The sequence below is a fragment of the Lacerta agilis genome, chromosome 15 (assembly GCF_009819535.1).
Source record: "Lacerta agilis isolate rLacAgi1 chromosome 15, rLacAgi1.pri, whole genome shotgun sequence".
Lineage (NCBI taxonomy): Eukaryota > Metazoa > Chordata > Lepidosauria > Squamata > Lacertidae > Lacerta > Lacerta agilis.
This window is the reverse complement of record NC_046326.1, coordinates 6934427-6954070: the sequence shown is the minus strand read 5'-3', so window position 1 is coordinate 6954070 and position 19644 is coordinate 6934427. Positions and strand designations below refer to the sequence as shown.

Genomic DNA, 19644 nt, shown 5'->3' with positions numbered 1-19644 from the left:
TCCTAGTGGGGTTTCAAGAAAAGAATAACGGAGAGGGTGTTGGAATGGAGTATCCTGGTAGGGTTTCAAGAAAAGAATAACGGAGAGGGTGTTGGAATGGAGTATCCTAGTGGGGTTTCAAGAAAAGAATAACGGAGAGGGTGTTGGAATGGAGTATCCTGGTAGGGTTTCAAGAAAAGAATAATGGGAGAGGGTGTTGAAATGGGGTATCCTGGTAGGGTTTCAAGAAAATAATGGCGAGGGTGTTGGAATGGAGTATCCTGGTGGGGTTTCAAGAAAAGAATAATGGAGAGGGTGTTGGAATGGAGTATCCTGGTGGGGTTTCAAGAAAAGAATAATGGAGAGGGTGTTGGAATGGAGTATCCTGGTAGGGTTTCAAGAAAAGAATAACGGAGAGGGTGTTGGAATGGAGTATCCTAGTAGGGTTTCAAGAAAAGAATAACGGAGAGGGTGTTGGAATGGAGTATCCTGGTAGGGTTTTCAAGAAAAGAATAATGGAGAAGGTGTTGCAATGGAGTACTGTATCCTGATGGGAGGGTTTCATCCCTGGACCGTGGTATTCCTACGAGCTGGTGCGATGCAGATATTAACAACAACCCTGTGAGGGGGTTCAGAAACAGCTGCCAATGGGTGCACGGGGCTGCAGGTAACGATTCCCAGAGATCCCTTCCTTTGGAGTTCTGCACTGGGCTGATCCGTGACGCCCTGCCCCCTGGCATTCCTGCTCGAAAAACACACCCTCCTCCTGGCTGGGAAGCGTTTGGCGCTGCGATCACTGCGCCAGCGGCGCCTCCCGCGCATGCGCTCAGGGGGGAAAAAAGCCTCCCCCTCCGCTTCACTTCCCCCGCAGCGGCTTTTCCCTTGGCCGCCTTGAGCTGCGGGTCCCCGACCTCTCCAAAATGGCCGAGGGCCGAGCCCAGCCCGCAGGCCTGAGCCCGCCTCCTCCGGGCCCACCTCCGACCCTCATTGGCCAGCCGAGCAAAGCTTCGAGTGGCGATTGGCTGCCTGGGAGAAGGCTGCGTGTGTGGCGGAAGCCCGGCCCAAGATCCGCGGCACGGCTGGGGAATGTGGAGAGCGGGGATGGCTGCCGGGGAAGGACTGGGACCGGCGCTCAGGGCAGTCCAGGAGCGGGTGCAGCAGGCGGCGGCCAGCAGGCCCAAGGTGCGAAGGCGGGAGGGCAGAGCGGCTGCGGCGGCGGCCGGCCGGCCGGTTCCTGCCCTGGAGGCGGCGGGTGGGAGAGACCTGGCGTGGCCTGCGGATCGTTGCTTTCCGCTGCTGTTGTTATTAATAGCCTGTGTACCTTTTAGCGTGAATAACTTATTACCGGGCTTGCCGCCCCCCCCCCTTTTCTTAGGAGCATAGCCAGCTCAGCTGCCTTATACCAAATCAGAATTTTGGACCACCTAGCCCAGTGTTTCCTGCACTGACTGGCAGCAGCAGCCCCCCCCCCCCCAATTGCGCAGGGCCTTTTCAGCAAAGGCCCTCGGCATACATAGAGGGGAGACGCCTGGGAGTAGCACACAGGGAACGGGAAGGCATGCAGGGAGGTAGTCAGGTCGTGGATATCGTGCACGATGAATGTTGATTGTGATCTAGAAAAATAGGGGTGGCTGGCTTCATATTTTTTCTGTTGCAACAGAGTTCCCTCCCCTGTTAGCAAGGAGGCAAGAGAGACCCAGAACCGAGAAGAAATATCTCTTTGAAGGGGTTGCATTTTGGCGTGGAGAAGGAGCACAATCCCCTCTACAAACAGTCAGAAATTACAACCCACCTAAAGTGGGGTTACTGTGGCTCAGGCAGGCCAAGGTGTGATATTCCTGAGGATTTAGCAAGTTTCGCCTAGTTCCAGACAGTTTACACAAAACATAAGCATTTGATAGGACCATCAGGATGCCCCTCAGACATCCCTCAATGCAGAGCATCTGGGCAAACAATGACAATTAATACAAAGGAGGTTCATAGATGTAGGAGAGGAATCCCTTCAGGAACTTCTCCTGATTGCTATCTGAGTTCTCATGCAAGGAGGATTAAGGTGGCAGAGGAAATATTTAGGAGTCTTTAGGAGAGCCAAGATGACTTTGGGATTGCTCTCCTGTACTATTTTAGACATGTGGTTTATATACCTATGTATGTGTGTTTCCCTTGTGCAATTATCAATATTTATTGTATATTTGAGACAGTAGAATTCCTATAACAATTGTTCTGGATTCAGGTAGGTAGCTGTGTTCGTCTGATGCAGTAGAAATATATATAAAAAATTGTCCAGTAGCACCTTAGAGGCCAACTAAGTTTTTTCTTGGTATGAGATTTTGTGTGCATGCTTAGCTGGTCTCTAAGGTGCTACTGGACAAATTTTAATTATATATATAACAATTGTGTTCTCCATCGGGTCTCAGATCAATCCCCCTTGGAAGTGATAGTTGAACTCTTAAGTAATAAACACTTGTAAATTAAACCTCTGGTAGCCAAATATGCTCTGGCATCGTTACGTTAACGTGTGGCAATTTTATGCTGTGAGACTCGCACTGCGTGATCTTAGAAGTACTGTAATGTCTTGCTTTTTGCCTTCTGTTCGTTGTGAACACCTTTGACCATAGACAGTTAATTGAATGCCATTGATTGACTGGCACCAGCACTCCACATTCCTTGCCCCGCCTGGAGATGCTGGGGAATGAGCCATGGGGCTTTGCAGGCAAAGCAGATGTCCCGCCGCCACTGAGCTGCTGCGTCCACTATGCAGTCCTGCTAAAGTGGCCGGATGCAGAAGAGAGGGCAGGACTCCTGCACCTTTCAGTAGATGTGCAGAAGAGGGACTTCATGCACAGCAAGCTATACCTGCTGAAATTCCCTCTTATACACAGCTGCTCAGCATGCAGGAGCCCTGTCCTGTTCTGTATCTGCCCTCACCCCGGAAATTCCTACAAGAAATTAAGTAGGGATCACTGGATACAGTTGGACTTTCTTCCAGGTAAGTGTGGATGGGGCTGATGTATTTTCACAAAGCAAGACTCGGGATCTCTTTGAATCATTAAGTCAGAACCAACGTGCCTTAAGAAGGGTGACAAGTAAATGCTGTTAAGTTCAGCAGGGCCTACTCCCAGGGCAGCAGCTATGGGATTGCATTCAAAGTTACTCCAATGGAATTTATTATACCATAATTAAAATAATTGAGGTTGGAAGCCCAGCTTAGGGCAGATTCACAAATGGATGTGTTGTTGCCGGTTGCTGCTGTTGTGGATGGTCATTTGGCTTGTCTTAAGTTTTGTGTTGCGTTGTCATAGTCAATACTTATTGCATTTCATACTCATTTAGCCTCGTTTTAAAACATTTTTTCTCCCTCTCCGTACATGTGTCTGGGTAATATGTATCAGCTGTTACGCAAGGATTATACTTCAGTATTCAATGAAGTGAACTATTAATCCATGGAAGCTTATGCTACAACACGTCTGTTAGTCTTTAGGAACCTTTGTGTTTTTTCCACATTAACTCAAAACAGAACATGTGAACTTGTCTCCATTAAAAAACAAAGTTCAAGATGGACGTGAGATAATATGAAATCTCTTAACTGTGCCTGTTGGCCTGCAATAGATATTTCCCATGTTCCAGTCACAGAGTTGTGAGCATCCCCATGTGTACTTGGCCACTGACCGTTTCTTTCTTTGCAAATATAGGGATTGCCTGCTATACAGCCTCGCCTTGTAGCTGTCAGTAAAACGAAGCCAGCGGAAATGGTGATTGAGGCCTACAACCATGGGCAGCGCAGCTTTGGAGAAAACTATGTGAGTGTCCTCCCTTTCCCTGTCGTTTAGGTTGCAGGACCAGAAGGAAACATGCTCACAAACCAGATGGTCACAAAAGGAGCTCATATTTCATTAGTCCCGCATCACCCTGGAGAATTGTGGCATAGCTGGGGAGTAAACATTACAGAGACAGAACTTAAATGGCTTTAAAAGATTCGCAAATGGGGAGAATGCTGCTGCGCTCAGGTCGTGCTTTCAGGCTTCCCATAGGCCTCAGGTTGGCCACTCTGAGAGCAGGGTGCTGGACTAAGTGGTCTGATCCAACAGACTCTTCATATGATCCTAAATTTGCTAAACTAAAACTTTGAAAAATAAGGGACACTTCGTGTCTGTGAAGGAGGAAGACAAGCCTGGCTCACCCATGAGGCAAGGTGAGGTGACCACCTCAGGCAGCAGGACCCACCGGGATGTGGCAATTGTATTCCAAGAGTGGTCGCATCATTTGTAAAAAGGCATTGCAATATTGGAGGTTCGACTGTCAATCCCTTTGCCAGCGATCTCTAGCTTGGAAGTCACCCTTTTCACGGCTGTTGTCAGCCTCTTCCATGATGTATACCAGCAATGTGCAATCTGATGTGGTGAAAGCAGGCCTGAAAGGTTGTGACAATAGCAGACATAAGTCTGGATCTGACCACATTCCCACATTGTCATTTATTTCAAAATGGCTTCTTGAAGTCTTTAAAATATAAGCTAGACATGCAAATACCAGTTTGCTCATCACTGTGCAGCAGTAATGTTACATTACGGCTGGTTAATTTGACTTGCATAGTCCAAATGAGTGAACATGGGGAAATAATTGCACTAATGTTGGATACAGGCGCATCAGTGTGGTTTGAAGCAGTTTCTTGAACAGAATAACTGGGAGCAGTTGGCAATCTGATGCATGACTTCGTACTCAAGAATAGTGTCTATTAGCAGTTTTACAAATGGCATAGCTGTCAACTTTTCCCTTTTTTTAAGGGAAATTCCCTTATTCCGAATAGGATTCCTCACAAGAAAAGGGAAAAGTTGACAGCTATGCAAATGGATATTGCCACTCTTGTAAAACGCTGCTCATTAACCCTTTTGCCTTCTGTTGAGGCATAATTGGAACTCACTGTCTTAATGCTATGCACATTTGCTTGTAATGTTCACCCATGGTTTGACATCGTTCCCCATCTCCTCTTCCTCATGCACCTCCCTATGTCCTTTGCAGCTTGGAAGGACTTCTGCTAAGATTTGTTTTACTTAAAAAAAAAAAAACTTGGCTCAGCGTTAATGTTTGAACTGGGAATCCTTCTTAAAGATTAACTCTGCTGAGTTTTATAGTGAATCAGCTTCCAGCCTTTGGTTATGAAACTGTCATTGTTTTAAATCAGGATCCCTTGTTTGAATGCACCACTGAGTCGTCATTCTTTTACTGTGAAACTAAGCATGGCCGAAGTCTCCTCCTGGACACATGGGGAGGAGGATAGGAGAGGAATGTTGTGCTTAGTCCATGCTGCATTAAGCCAAGGATGGAGAAGCTGTGGCTGTCCAGATGTTGTTGGACTACAACTCCCATTTTCCTGGGCTGGTGGCCATGTTGACTAGGACTAAAGGAGTTCAACAGTATGTGGACATCCGTCAGTTCCCCACCTCTGCACTAAACCATGGTGTTTAGCATTACATGTGAACAGAAGCACTTGTAAGTCAAGGCGGTCGAGTTAGAGGTAAACCAGAGCAAGCCTGGCAAAATTTAATCCATGTCTTAACTTTCTGCAGGTCCAAGAACTTCTAGAAAAGGCATCAGACTCCAGAGTAAGTACATTTTGTGTGCTAAATAAAATCCTCATTCTGTCAAGTTGGCAGAGGCTTGTTTCAGAAAATTGACTATTAAGCTCATGTTCAGAGAAGAATCTCTCTGTTTGCCTTTCAGTAGCTGTTCAGTTCTTTATGTATAAATAGCAGATAATCTTGGCCAAGATGCTTCTTTTTGTTGCAGAGCCCCAGTCATTTGAAATAATTTTCGAGCACAGATGGCAGCCTATATGCTGAATCTGTCCCAGCAGAGGTTATTTACACTGACAGCAAACTGCTACTAAGTGTGTTAACTGCCATCAAAATAATGTTAACATTTGAGGGACCTTGGATGAGATTTGCCCCTCTCTTCTTACACAGGGACCATTCTTTGTCTTTATTATAAGCCACTTTATGGCAGCTTTTTGCCTTGAAAATTGAGTTATAAATAAATAAAAGTGAAATCATCCTTCACTTGCAAGTTTTCTATGGATGCCTAGCATGAAAATGAATTTCAAATTCTACTCACTTGCCTCTGTCCTCAGATTCTTTCTTCGTGTCCAGAGATTAAATGGCATTTCATAGGCCACCTACAGAAAAACAATGTCAACAAACTCATTGGTAATAATAATTTCTTTTTGTGCTCACTTTTGGGGTGGGGAGCAGGGAGACAACAAGAAATCCTTTGTGTACATTGGGGGGGGGGGTTGTAATGTGCTCACTTCAGTGAATGCACTACTGTTACCAGCTCTGACTTAAGGAGATCCTGATTTTGAGATGCAGTTAATTTGCACAGTACAGGACACAGAACCAGTGATTTCTCCAAAAATTGAAATTGGGGCTTGGAGGGATTTATTTTTCCCAGGACCTAGAGGCTGCTGCCGTTGGCAAACATGGACTTTGCCATTTCATAAGATTTAGCTTAGTTTTCAGTAGGTCAGCTGTAGTTGCATCTTCCTGAGTTGTAATTTTGCACAACTCTGTTAATGGATCTGAATGCAGTGTGGTAATTTTCAGCGGTGCCTCATATGTCTGGTCCTTCAATTGATAAACTTATTTAGTTAATTCATAAGATCCGGCAGAAGGTGACTGAGAGACCAGCTTCTATTTTTGCTGTTTCTTTGCTTTTTGTATGTGCCGTGGGCAAAGGGCCCTTTCTCCTGCTTGGTTTAGGACAAGACGGCTTCTGCTCTCTCCTCCCTGTTCTAAGATGTTGTTTTGCATTATACATTTTGAAAACATTAGTTAAGAGGTGATTAATGTGGAAACTGGAAAGGAGCAAAAGGCCTTGCTGTTCAACCGGTCATCCAAAATCAGGACCAGCTGTCTCCCTTCACCAGTGTTGGGGTATAGCCGTATGGTGCAGGGAGCATTGCGCTACTCAGGTAGAGAATGTACAGTTTATGCGAGGATCCCTAACTTGGCAGTACAGTGCACTCTGAAATTGCATGGAACTGGTATGTTTTCTGCAATGGATATTTGCTCAGACTCTTCTTTAAATGTCGTCTAGCGGTACCTAACCTATTCATGCTGGAAACGGTGGATTCCCCAAAACTGGCGGACAGAGTGAACGGGTCTTGGCAGAAGAAGGGTTCTCTGGAGAAGCTAAAGATCATGGTGCAAGTGAACACCAGTGGGGAAGACAGTAAGTAGGTTTGATGTTGTTCTCCCCTCTCACACGCCAAGGGTTCGGGCTTGCATTTCAGCCTCCTTTTAAAGAGCAGCACTTTCTTTGTATGATCCTCCTTCGTGCGCACACAAGTATGACATGTGAATGCGTGGAAGGGTGATGTTGGGCTCTTTGAGGCTTCTGTGTACCTTGCAGGACATCCGGAAAAGGAATCCTGCAAACAGGCAGCTGAATGCACTTGGCTCTCGGAGCAGTTGGGATCCCTGATCAGGCAGGATATGGTCTAGATATTGGTGTTAGCTTGCCTTCAATAGAGACAATTTATGCTACCCGTGTTAGGAAGAGAGCAGAGGGGATTGTAGCAGATCCTTTACATCCTGGTCATCATCTGCTTGATTTACTTCCATCTGGATGTCGCTACAGGACTTCATATACAAAATCGGCCAGGCACAAGAATAGTTTTTTCCCCTTGTGCCATTAAATTGTTAAATTTGTAGTTGTATAGCTGAAGGGGAGGTAAATTATGGGTGGGGTTTCTTTGCTTCTTTGTATTGTGAGAGGAACAGTGTCTGTATGTTTACATTGCAATGTAGCCGAAACAAATTCCAAGTATGTTGGAAAATGTACTTGGCCAATAATAAATTATTCCTATTCCTAGATTCTTCCTAGCAAGGCTGCCTTCACTACTGGGAGGCAGCATGGTATAGTGTTTATAGAGTTGGACTAAAACAGAGGAGACACAGGTGCAAATTCACCATGAAGCTGATTGAATGACCAACAAGCCAATCCTTTTTTCTGAGTGTAACCTACCTCATAGGGCAGTTATAAGGATAGAAGGGGCAGGGAGGAAGAACTATATATACCACCTGAGTTCCTTGGAGGAACAGAGGGTTGGATTGAACTTTGGAGGAACCTTGCATTGATTCACACCCTTGGTGCATCTAGCTCAGTATCGCCCTCAATGGCTGGCAGTGGCTTTCGAGGATTACAGACAGAGGATATTCCCAGCCCTGCTTGGAGATGTCAGGGGCTGAACCAGGGATCTGCAAAGCAGATGCACCGCCACTGAGCTATGGTCCTCCCCCAGAGGTTGCAATAAAAATGCAATGTATAACAAGGCAGGATAGCTCAGTTGGTAGAGCATGAGACTCTTAATCTCGGGGTTGTGGGTTTGAGCCCCATATTGTGCAGAACATTCCTGCGTTGCAGGGGGCTGAACTAGATGACCCTCGTGGTCCCTTCCAACTCTTAAAATGCTATGATTAACAAATAAGCTTTTCTTTTTAAAGGTAAACATGGACTGCCGCCTGGAGAAACAGTAACAACAGTGGCACACATCCTCCAGAAGTGTCCCAGCCTGGAATTTGTGGGCTTAATGACGATTGGCAGCTTTGGGCACGACCTCAGTAAGGGGCCCAACCCTGACTTCCAGGTATTCCTGATCTTGGGGGAAATACTCATATGCAAAGCTTGTCTTTTAAGGAACGAGAGCACCAAGTTCAATTGCATTGCCTTTCCTCCCCTGCAGATGTTGATATCCTTGCGCGAGGAGTTGTGCGACAAGCTCAATCTCCCCATTGAAAAAGTTGAGCTGAGCATGGGGATGTCTACAGACTTCCAGCATGCAGTAAGTCAGTCTATTGCCTTTTATTTTCTTTTGCTAATCATGGGGGCTTTCTCCTTTCACTTCTTCCTCCCTCCCTCCCTCCCTCCCAGCAGAGTGTCTAGATGTATGGCCCTCTGAGTGAGCAACCAAGCTCACGCTGGAACATTTGGGTAAATCTTCGTTTCCCCATTTGGACAGCTTCCCTGCTTCTCATAGGCAGCGTCATAAACCTATGGACTTGGCAGTGAGCCCCAATAAATTCAATAGGACATAGCGTCTGAGTAGACATGGTCAGGGTCGCACTCATAAGTATGCTGCACGTGTCTCTCTGCCTTCATTTCTCTTCCATTGCTCTCGCTTGCCTGGCTTCTGTTTTCTTACCAGACCCAACAGAAGCTGCTACTTTTTGTATTTAAATCCCTTCGTCCAATGAAAGGTTCTTCTCTCTTCATTTTGTTCTCTTTATCTGCTCTCATGATCTCCACTATGCTTTTACTTTGTCCTGGCTAAGCTTCACCTATTTCACACTTCCAAGTCTTTGACTGTTTACACACCATGCATTTAATATACATTCAGCACCGAACCTTGCCATCAAGAATCCTGGGAACTGTAGTTTACACCCATAACAAACTACAGTTCCCAGGATTCTTGGGGGGGGGGTTGCTTTCATTGTATGGTGTGCACACAGCCTTTCTTTCCCGCTGTCCCTTTCTCTGGGATGCTCTGCCTCCCAATTTTTTCCACTCCTCCCACCTTGCAGTTGCCTTGAACTCTTACCTCTTCTTCCAAGCCTTTGACATCTCCTTTCCCCATCTTTCCCTTGTGTCCTTCCTCCTCATTTGTTTACATCATTTCTCCCTTCTTTTTAGATGGCAAGGTTTGTTCCGTCTTAGCAAAACGATTGGATTGTACCTAGCTGTCTAGGCACTTTGTAAGGAATGCATATTTGTTATGTCAGGATTTGCTTGGGCTGTTTCAAGAAATCCAGCCATCCCTAATACGGGTATGTGCATCCCACCCTGCTCCTGAATAGATTTCTTGTCATGCTGGTGGCTACTTTGGAGTTGGAGGCTATGACTTCAGTGAATTGATGCTTCCCAAACCGGGTGCTAAGGAAAATACATTAATGGAGGCTTTCAGTTTGTTCAGTGCAACTATCCAATAGCCCCCTGTAACTGGGGAATTGCATTTTAGTTTCATAGAGCTAAGAAAGGCACATACAACTGAAAGGCATCAACCCACCAGAGCCACACACACCTGGCTGCATAACCCCGGCCACACAGGAAGCTGTCTTTTTACTGGTGGCTGGTCCATCTAGTCCAGAAGCCAGCAACCTTTTTCAGCCATGGGCCAGTCCACCGTCCCTGAGACCCTGTGGTGGTCCAGACTATATTTTGAAAATAAATAAATAAAAATGAAGAAATTCCTTTGCCCTACAAATAACACAGAGGTGCATTTTAAATAAAAGCACACATTCTACTCATGTAAAAACACCAGGCAGGCCCCACAAATAACCCAGAGGTGCTTTTTAAATAAAAGTACACATTCTACTCATGTAAAAACAGCAGGCAGGCCCCACAAATAACCCAGAGATGCATTTTAAATAAAAGGACACATTCTACCCATGTAAAAACATGCTGATTCCCGGACCGTTCGCCGGCAGGATTGAGAAGGTGATTGGGTCGCATCCGGCCCCCGGGCCTTAGGTTGCCTACCCCGATCTAGTCTGATCTTGGCTTCTCTGTCTGGCAGTGACTGTTCATGTTCTTGGACAGATCTTTGCCAGCTTTGAAATGGTTCTAAGTGAAGATCCCAGGAGTTGAACCGAAGACATGCCAAGCAGGAGCTCTGCCACTGAGCTATATTCCTGCCCTCTTATCAATGAAGATGAATGCCCATCTTTGTTAGAGCTTGATGGTGGTGGTGGGAACTGGGGAGTGACCCATAGTCTATGATTTGATTCATGTTATCTCCAGTAAGCCAGATCAGCAGTCCCTGGGAAAGGCCTGAGAATTTAGAGAGGTGCTGTCAGTCACTACTAGCAGGGGTGCCTACAGGATTTCTTGGCCCAGGGCATTGTGTCCTTGCAGCACACTCCCAAGAGGATGCAGATTTGCATATGCTTCGTGTCCTATGCAGATTTGTGCCCCCTTTTGCAGGTGGAGTGGACTGCCTCAAAATAAGTAAAAAAAGGTAAAGGGACCCCAGACCATTAGGTCCAGTCATGGATGACTGGGCTTGCGGCGTTCATCTACTTCTATAAGCCAAGGGAGCCGGCGTTTTGTCCTCAGACAGCTTCCGGGTCATGTGGCCAGCATGACAAAGCCACTTCTGGCGAAACCAGAGCAGCGCACGGAAACGCCGTTTACCTTCCCGCCAGAGTGGTACCTATTTATCTACTTGCACTTTGACGTGCTTTCGAACTGCTAGGTGGGCAGGAGCTGGGACCGAGCAACGGGAGCTCACCTCGTCGCAGGGATTTGAACCGCCAACCTTCTGATCGCCAAGCCCTAGGCTCTGTGGTTTAGACCACAGTGCCACCCACGTCCCTTAAATAAGCCAGTAGGAACACACATAATAAGATGTCTGACAGGCAGATTGTGAACAGGTAAAGCTTTCATCTTGATTGTAGTTCTATCCTGGAAAAGGCTTAAGGTGCTGGATTTCTGCCAGCCCCACAGCTGCAATGGACCCAAAAACCCTGCTTTCCTCCAAAACCTAGGCTGCAATCCTGGGAGTAAGGCCCATTTTACAGAAAGAGAGACTTACTTCTGAGTCGCTGCATCCCATTGTATTGTGAGTTAACTATACAATGCAGCCCAGTCTTTAGCTCCTGTACAGCAGGAGACATGCCTAAGTCTCCTGGCAAGGTTCTTACGTTTTCCATTGGAGGGGGGTGCTTTAACACCCACCCACACTTTCTAATACACAGAAAATATCTTCTAAGGAGTACCTTACCTCAGACAAACAGGAAATATTAATTCAGGTAGCTGGGGGGGGGAGGTATCAGGGTGTATAAAAAACAATGCTTTTTAAATAAAAAAATTAAAAATCTGAGTTTTTTAAATTTAAATCGGTGGTTTTTAATTTAAATCAGATTTTTAAAAATGAAATGCTTTTGGAGGAAAAATCTTTTTGGAATAGTTTTCTACTTAAGTTACATTATAGTCCAAAGGCTATTCATCAGGAAATAAGGATTTGTTTTTAATTATGCAGCATGAGGCTTTATATGCAATGTTCAATTTTTTTGGTAAGTGAATTCCATTAATCCATTCACAATGTGATGCTCTTCCTGAGGTTTCTGTAAGATTATTTGGAGCCGTTTTTCTAACGAGAAGATGCTTGTTTTTGCAGTTCTCAAAAGTGTGAATTTGTTGTAAATATTAAGATTATACCAGAAATAATGAGTCTTTTTGTAAAATAATAATAATTTAAAAAGATTTAAATCAAGTCTTACTGACTAGCGATTTAAATCAATCTGATTTAAAACAAATCTGCCCTGGATACACTACAGAGATTCCAGGGACTAGAAAGGGAAACCGAAGCAGGAGAAAGGCACTAAAGGGAGGGGCGAAACAGCCGGACCCCACAGAGTATCTTCATGTGTTATTTCTCCCCATACAGCATCCAGCTCCAAAAGGGGCCAATACCCTGCCATCGACCCATTATGTGCAAATCGGGACATAAGTCTTCTCAAAACATTTTGGAATGTTTGGGCTTGTATTACTCTGGCGAGGTGCATCTCGATTGCACCCATTGTCTGTAGGGTGTTCTCATTTATTTTTTTTAAATGTATTTATTAACTTTTTTCAAAAACATCAACAAAACACATAAAATGAACCAATACAACAACTACAAGCATACCACAGATACAAAAACAAAAACTATACAAACTACAAAATACAAAAATACAGAAATGAAAAACAAAGAAATTATTTGTTAAAGACTGCTTCTTTCCTTAACATTGTAACTTGACTTCCTCACGTCTGCCCTTCCTGCGTACATTGTCCTTCATCTTTAGTAATTTCTTTACATTGTACCAACCATATTTTCCAAAAAACCTTATCTATTTCTTAAATTATTTTCTTAATTCATTATTTCACATTTCATTAACACTTTACATAATTCTAAATCTGCAGTCTAATATTTCTTCCAAGTTCTTTCTAAATTTCAATCCTACTATATTTTTTCAAATACATTTTTAATTTCTTCCATTCTTCTCCCACTGCGTCGTCCCTCTGGTCACGGAGTTTCCCGGTCATCTCAGCAAGTACCATATAGTCCATCTATAGGGTGTTCTCAGTTACGTAACTCAGTCTGTGGAGAGACAGTGTGGGGCTTTTGGTTTTAACTGGAAAAGCCTCAAAACCAGTTTAGCACTTGGAGTGGTGTCCAGCACGCTTCCTTCTGCGTTCTCCTGCTTCTCCAGTGCTTTAGCAGAGTTTGTTCAAACTTCTTACTTCTTCTTGCGCAACGGTGTGTGTACCTTTCGTGCCAGCAATTAAACTCCCACAACGTCTGGGTTGTTTCAAAGCAAAGTACGCTTTATTACAAGCATATAAATCATAGCCACTTCCCGGAGAATGGGAGGCCATCATCGCTCCGGTCTCTCCGGTTCAGAACCGAAAGTAAGACTGACCAGAAAATAAACAGTGCGTCACATAAATCACAAAGACATCGCATACAGCAGATAACCCGGATGTTGTGACACATCCTCCCTGTGGGAGGAGCGAACTGTTGAGCTTCTTTAACTCTGAAAGCTCCAAACCTCACAGACAGGTTAGTCTGTGGAGATGCTGCCTTGGTGAGGGAGGAATTAGCCATGATGGAAGTCCTCATTCAGTGGGCCTGAGCATTTTTATTATACCCACCTTTTAGCAGCACGGCTTAATTTACAAATGGGACGGCCAAGGCCTTTCAGATCAAAGTTACAACTTCCCGAGCACCCGTGATCTTTCTCCTGCTTTTTTTTGCTGCTGTACAGATTGAAGTTGGATCAACAAATGTTCGGATCGGAAGCACCATCTTTGGAGAGCGAGACTACCCCAACAAACCTTCCAGCGACAAAGCCCCGAGGGAGATTAAAGGCCAGCTGGAGAATTTGACGGTGAAAGAGCACTAACAGGAGAAGGCCCTAGCGATTCCTTCCACGGAGGGAGGGGAATCCTTTCTGATAGACCTTTCTATGCACTTGACTTTCCCTTTGGGCTGACAGCTGTGGGGCACCATCAGGTAATCTAGAGGGCGTCGCAGGCACTTCGTCACCTGTAATTTTAATATTGTATATCCATAGAGATTGAATTTCTTTTTTTAAAAAAAAATAACAACAACAACCAGCAAATGGAGCACCAGTGATTGACAAGTGACTTTTGGTACCTTAGCTGCAGTGACTTTAGATAGCTGCTCTGGATAACCAGCTGACTTAAGCCCTACTAGGTCTGGGCAGGAAACATTTCCAGCTGTGAACATTACACATTTCTAATTGGAAACTTGGTTTCCCTGATGTGGAAACCCCTCTTTGCGGGGGTGCCATGGCCATGCTCCATTGATTAAGCCCCCCTCCACCACCCCACTGAAATGCTTTATGGGTAAATTGCTGTGTTGTGTGCCATCAAGCATCCTATCAGAGGTCGGGGTCTTAGACCCTTTAATGACACTAGAAAGCACCTGTTCAGCATGGGCGGTTTGCTGCTTGCTACACTGTGGAAAGAGATGAGTCAGGGTGCACTTGCTAGCTTAAGCTAATGGCAGCTTTTGAGCCACAGGTTTGGAAGATTTCTCTTTTTTTAGGTTGTATTCATCCTCCGAAGACTGCTGCTACGAGTTTTGATAGCCGACTGCATATCGCTTTCTCTCTCTCTCTCTCTCACTATAAAATGTCCCTTTCCCCCCTCTCCTCTGGAAAATGGATGGTTGGAGTAGTCCTGCTAGGTAAAAGCAGTATGTTCTGCTAGCCAAAGCCGGGAAATTCCCTGACTCTGCTGCTGACTTGCTGTGTGATCTTGGCCAAGTCGCTTAACCATACTGTGCCTGTGTCCCCTATATGAGAAAAACGGGGCTGAGCTACCTCACGTGGGAGACCGAGAGGCTGTCGTGCCTGGAAAGTTCCTTGAAATGCCCCCCCCCTCTTCCCACACTCCCTAAACCCCACCTGCCCTGGAGGAAAGGCAATACTGCAGAGTAGAGCAGTCTCGGACAGAAGGCCAAACTAAACCTTAACTCCAGGCAGTCATTCACACACTCGCCTGGGTATGTGGCAGGGCAGCTTGAGCAGCAAACCTGCAAGTAGCACATATGTGAAGAAACGCTTACCCTGGACAAATGGTGAACTCCCAAATTTTAATGCAAAGCATCTTTATTCCAGATGCTGGGTCCCAAGTGACAGAAAGTAACAATGAGTTGTTTTCCCCACTGTACATATCTTAAGGTTCATTTAAAGCAGCCATCACATTCATCTCTCCTCTGCAGCATCCCCAATCGGTGAAAATGTTTACAGTGAAATCTTGTTTTGTAACTCACATGTTGACAATCTACTTCAAGGCCCAGTCTGCTGCTACAAATGACTTTAGTCCCCGGTAGAAATATACTTCCCCCCCCCCCGGTCCTCTTTTCCCTAATAGCTTGGGAGTTTGTTGTGTCTTTGGGTTACTCCAGTGGTGTGTCTTCGGCTCAGCCATGGGGAGGTACCATAGTTCAGTGCTAGAACACATGCTTGGCATGAAGAAGGTGCCAAGTTAAAGCCTTGGCGTTTCCCGTTAAAGCAAAAGCAAGTTATGGATGGATAGCATACCTGAGACCCTAGGAAGCTGCTGCCAGTCTTGGCTCCAGTGGGCTAGCTGAACCAGTGGTGTCACCTAATATAAGCCAGTTTCCTATGCTCCTAGCAGTGGGACTTGGTTTTTCTCGCCCTGGACGCTGAATGTAACTGCAGAGAACAAACACCCAGCCCACTTAGTGTCCCACTACGTAGGTGCAATGCTAAATGCAGCCCAAACTTCTTCCCTCCTGCCCCAAGCTCCGCAGCGCAGTGTTTTCATGTGTGTTAAGAAATAAAACCAGTTGTGGATCAGAATACTGTACCATCTGTGCCAGTTACTAAGCTATTAAAGATGTTATTTTTTCTTCTTCTTCTGTTCTTGGTGTCGTGAATTGCAAAGGGGGAAGGAAAGAACAATGCCGGTGGGTCTGTGCTTGGCTGCTCAGATTTTATTGCCCTTTGAAGGCCAAGAAGCTCTTGTTCTGGAGGGATGGCGGGTGTCCAGCTCAAAATATGTAGCTGTTCTAAAACGGACCACCCTGCTCTAATCTGAACGCTCTCTCCAGGCTGCTTTTCCACTGGACCCTGGGGAACCCATCTTGCAGCAGGACCCAGCCCGTTGGTTCTGGCGAGGAGGGGCAGGAGGCTCTGGTGGTCAGCAGCCGGCCTTTGCAGTTGCCTGATGACACTGGCCCCATGAAGAAGAGAGGGCTGCGTAAGAGAGATAGGGTTCTGCTCTCAAATGTGCAGCAGGGAGAGTGCAAAGCATTGTGGTGGGGGGCACCTTGGAGAAAGCAGTCTGGAGGGGGTGAGTGTGCATTGGCTTCCCGTCTTCAGTGTTGCTGAAAAAAGAAGAATGGCACACTTGTACAACACGAGAACGGGCCTTTGCTACAGTGACTCCCCATCTGTGGAATGCTCTCCCCAGGGAAGTTCGCCTGGAGCCTTCATTATATACCTTTAGGCAGCAGGCAAAAGTGACCCTTTTTAACCAAGCCTTTGGTTGATTTGATTGACATCCTACGCCCTTTCTAAATGTGTGGTTTTTTTAGGGGGGGTATTGGATTATTACGGGATGCGGGAGGCGCTGTGGTCTAAACCACAGAGCCTAGGGCTTGCCGATCGGAAGGTCGGCGGCTCGAATCCCCGCGACGGGGTGAGCTCCCGTTGCTCGGTCCCAGCTCCTGCCCACCTAGCAGTTTGAAAGCACGTCAAAGTGCAAGTAGATAAATAGGTACCGCTCCGGCGGGAAGGTAAACTATGTTTTCGTGTGCTGCTTTGGCTCGCCAGAAGCGGCTTAGTCATGCTGGCCACATGACCCGGAAGCTGTCTGCAGACAAATGGCGGCTCCCTCAGCCTATAGAGCGAGGTGAGCACGCAACCCCAGAGTCGTCCGTGACTAGACTTAACTGTCAAGGTTACCTTTACCTTTACTGGGTTGTTGCTCTTTTTTATTATATATTTTGATTTTGTTCTGTAAACTGCCCTGAGACCTCCAGGTATAGGGTGGTATATACATTCAAGTAATAATAATAATAATAATTTTGCATGCAAACAACCAGGGTGGTGTTAGTGCGAAGGTAGCTCTCTCCAGCGAGCATAGTCAGGGTTGATGGGAGTTGTGGTCCAGCAAAATCCAGAGCGCACTCCATTGGCTCCCTCTGTATTAGCGGGAAAGCAAAGAAATAAGAGTACATATTGTGCTAGCCTACGACTGTATGGTGTCCCACCTCAGTCCTGAACACGTTCAACGATAAATACAAAGTTTGTGTGCGTAAAGCCTAATAATCTTAAGAAGGTGGCTAGCTTGTGACCCTCCAGATGTTCCTGGACTACAGCTTCCATCTTCCCTGACAGTTCGTCATACCGACTACAGCCAAAGGCAGAGTCCAACGACATCTGGAGAACTACAGAGTAGCCACCCCGTCTTGTAAGAGTTTCAGGAAGTAGGACAGAGCTGCTCATAAACTGGGCACTAGGTGGCAGAGTTTCCTAACTTCCCAAAGGATAATAGGATCCAACATTAAGGTTAGGAAAAGATGGGCTTGTGTGGGAATTTGCTATAGAAGAGAGGGGAGCTGAACGAAAAGTAACATCTCAAGACTGGCCAGTACGTTCTTTTTGCTTCCTAGTCTGTCCTTTTAAAAATGCAACAAAAGTGGGAGTGTTCAGTTATCCATTCTTCCATCTGCCTTGGAGGTCATTGTGACTTATAGTCAACACATTTTTTGACAGGTGGAGCTTGTAAAGGTGCAATTAATATTTCACCTTGTACTACATTTCTGTTCCAGCCTTTTCACATATGCTGGCCAAATGGAAAGCAAAAAGTGTTCAAGTTATTCTTTTAATCCGAGACTTCAGAGCACCCTTTGTTACCAATGCGTGGAACGAACTGTTTCGGTGTGTTCTATAAATCCACAGGCCAAGCTGAAAGTGCAAAGTCCTAGCTGTCCTGCCAGTGACTTGAAGTAATAAGTTCCACTCCCAGCTACTCTTCAAATCTCAGCTTTGAAAAGCAGAGTCCTGCCCACATCCGATGCCTCCAACCAGGCCCTAAGATGCAAAGAACGTGGTGTCATATCCAGGTTGCCCACAGAACAACTAGCTCTGAAACACTGCAGCAAATCAGCAGAAGTGAGAACAAGGTTTGCTGGCCTCAGGAACCAAAGAGAAGCAAGGATTAGAAGAAGCCCCAGATTCTTTGGCTTGACTTTAAAGTCCCAGCTAGAGAAGGTTTTCTGCTTCTCCCACCCACAGCTTTGAAGGGCTGCCTTTTGAAAGTGCTGTAATACCCACCCATATAGTGACTCTCCTGAGCCAAGGGACCCCTGCCCCCAGCAGTGATTTTAGCCTGGTTCCAGTCAAATTTAGCTTGCATTGTCTCCCAAGACAGACAGGTGCCAACAACCAACCAATAGCAACTTGGTGGAGGCAGTGTTTTAGATTATTTTGAAGGGGAAAGGTTTAAGTGCGCACACACAGCACTATGGCTATAGCAGCATTAAATGTTGGAAACTGCGGCATTCGCTTTGAAGTTTAAAAAGAAAAAGGTGGAGTGATTCAGTAATTCATTTCCCATGTCATGTCCATTTTAAGCCTTGAGGGAAGGAACTAGAGTGGAATCTACACACATATACAAAACGCCATGAAAATGATTTTTTTAAAAACATTTTGAAAAATAAATTGAATTTGGCATAGCTCACTGTCGCCATCTAGTGTCACATTTGTATATTGCACTTTGCAACACATTTTAAACGTTTTCTTTGCAGCTGCGTAGCCGAGTCCTTGGAGAAGCATTAAAAACGCCAAGATTAAGAGTGGGTGCCGAAGTTCCTTCCCCCTCCTTTCTCGCCATCTCTTTTTCCTTTTGTGTGTTGTCTATTAGATTGTAAGCCAGTGGGCAGGGACTATCTTAACTATTTATTAATGAAGGGTGGTATAGAAATGAGACTGAACCCTTTCATCCCACGCCATGCTGCCCCTGAATACCCAAAGCAGCTGCTTTCTTGTGCCAAATAGCAGCTATGGTGGGGAAGGAGAGTTTTGCTTGGTGCAAGAGGAAGGGTTAAAGTCTTCCTCCCAGGTCACACTGGCTGTGATCCTGACACACACCCTCCCTATGACTGCCATTCAGAGTTTTAAACAGACCCTCACACTGCTGTACAACGACACAACCTGTAGCTTGGCCCAAAGGCTCAGATAGCTCTCCAGAACTTGTGGAGAATTTAACTCCTGATCTTTCACCATGTTCGCTGGAGCTGATGAGAGCTGGAATCCAACAACATCTGGAGGGGATCCCATTGATTTGCCCTGGGATCTATGGACCTCGGTAGTGTATTTAATCCTGTGGAGGATGAGGAAACACAGGCTGCATATACAATACAAGCTGTACTCAAATCACAACTTCCCCCAGTGAATCCTGAGAACTGTAATCTGTTCAAGGTGCTGGGAACTGTACCATTTTGATTGATTTGATTTACTGTATTATATTTCTATGGTGCTTTTCATTCAGATGAATCCCAAAGCGGCATGCAAACAGTAACGATGATAGAGCAGAGCAGAACATCACAAATACAGCACAATAACAAATCAT

General features: G+C 45.6%; 1 protein-coding gene across 1 annotated transcript; it reads left to right on the top strand.

The window, feature by feature from the left end:
* The first annotated feature begins 1008 nt into the window (after positions 1-1008).
* PLPBP (pyridoxal phosphate binding protein) lies at positions 1009-15921 on the top strand. The gene is made up of 8 exons (XM_033171718.1): positions 1009-1161; positions 3672-3779; positions 5544-5579; positions 6104-6179; positions 7069-7203; positions 8478-8620; positions 8717-8815; positions 13779-15921. Exons 1-8 carry the CDS (start codon positions 1066-1068, stop codon positions 13914-13916), a joined length of 831 nt encoding a protein of 276 aa, XP_033027609.1. The 5' UTR covers positions 1009-1065; the 3' UTR covers positions 13917-15921.
* The last annotated feature ends 3723 nt before the right edge of the window (positions 15922-19644 follow it).

Bases quoted from the DNA above. Each gene is read 5' to 3' on its own strand.
- PLPBP (XM_033171718.1), top strand. From the start codon at position 1,066: ATGTGGAGAGCGGGGATGGCTGCCGGGGAAGGACTGGGACCGGCGCTC. The intron at 8,621-8,716 runs GTATTCCTGATC...CCTCCCCTGCAG, and splicing joins GGCCCAACCCTGACTTCCAG to ATGTTGATATCCTTGCGCGA. The intron at 8,816-13,778 runs GTAAGTCAGTCT...GCTGCTGTACAG, and splicing joins CTACAGACTTCCAGCATGCA to ATTGAAGTTGGATCAACAAA.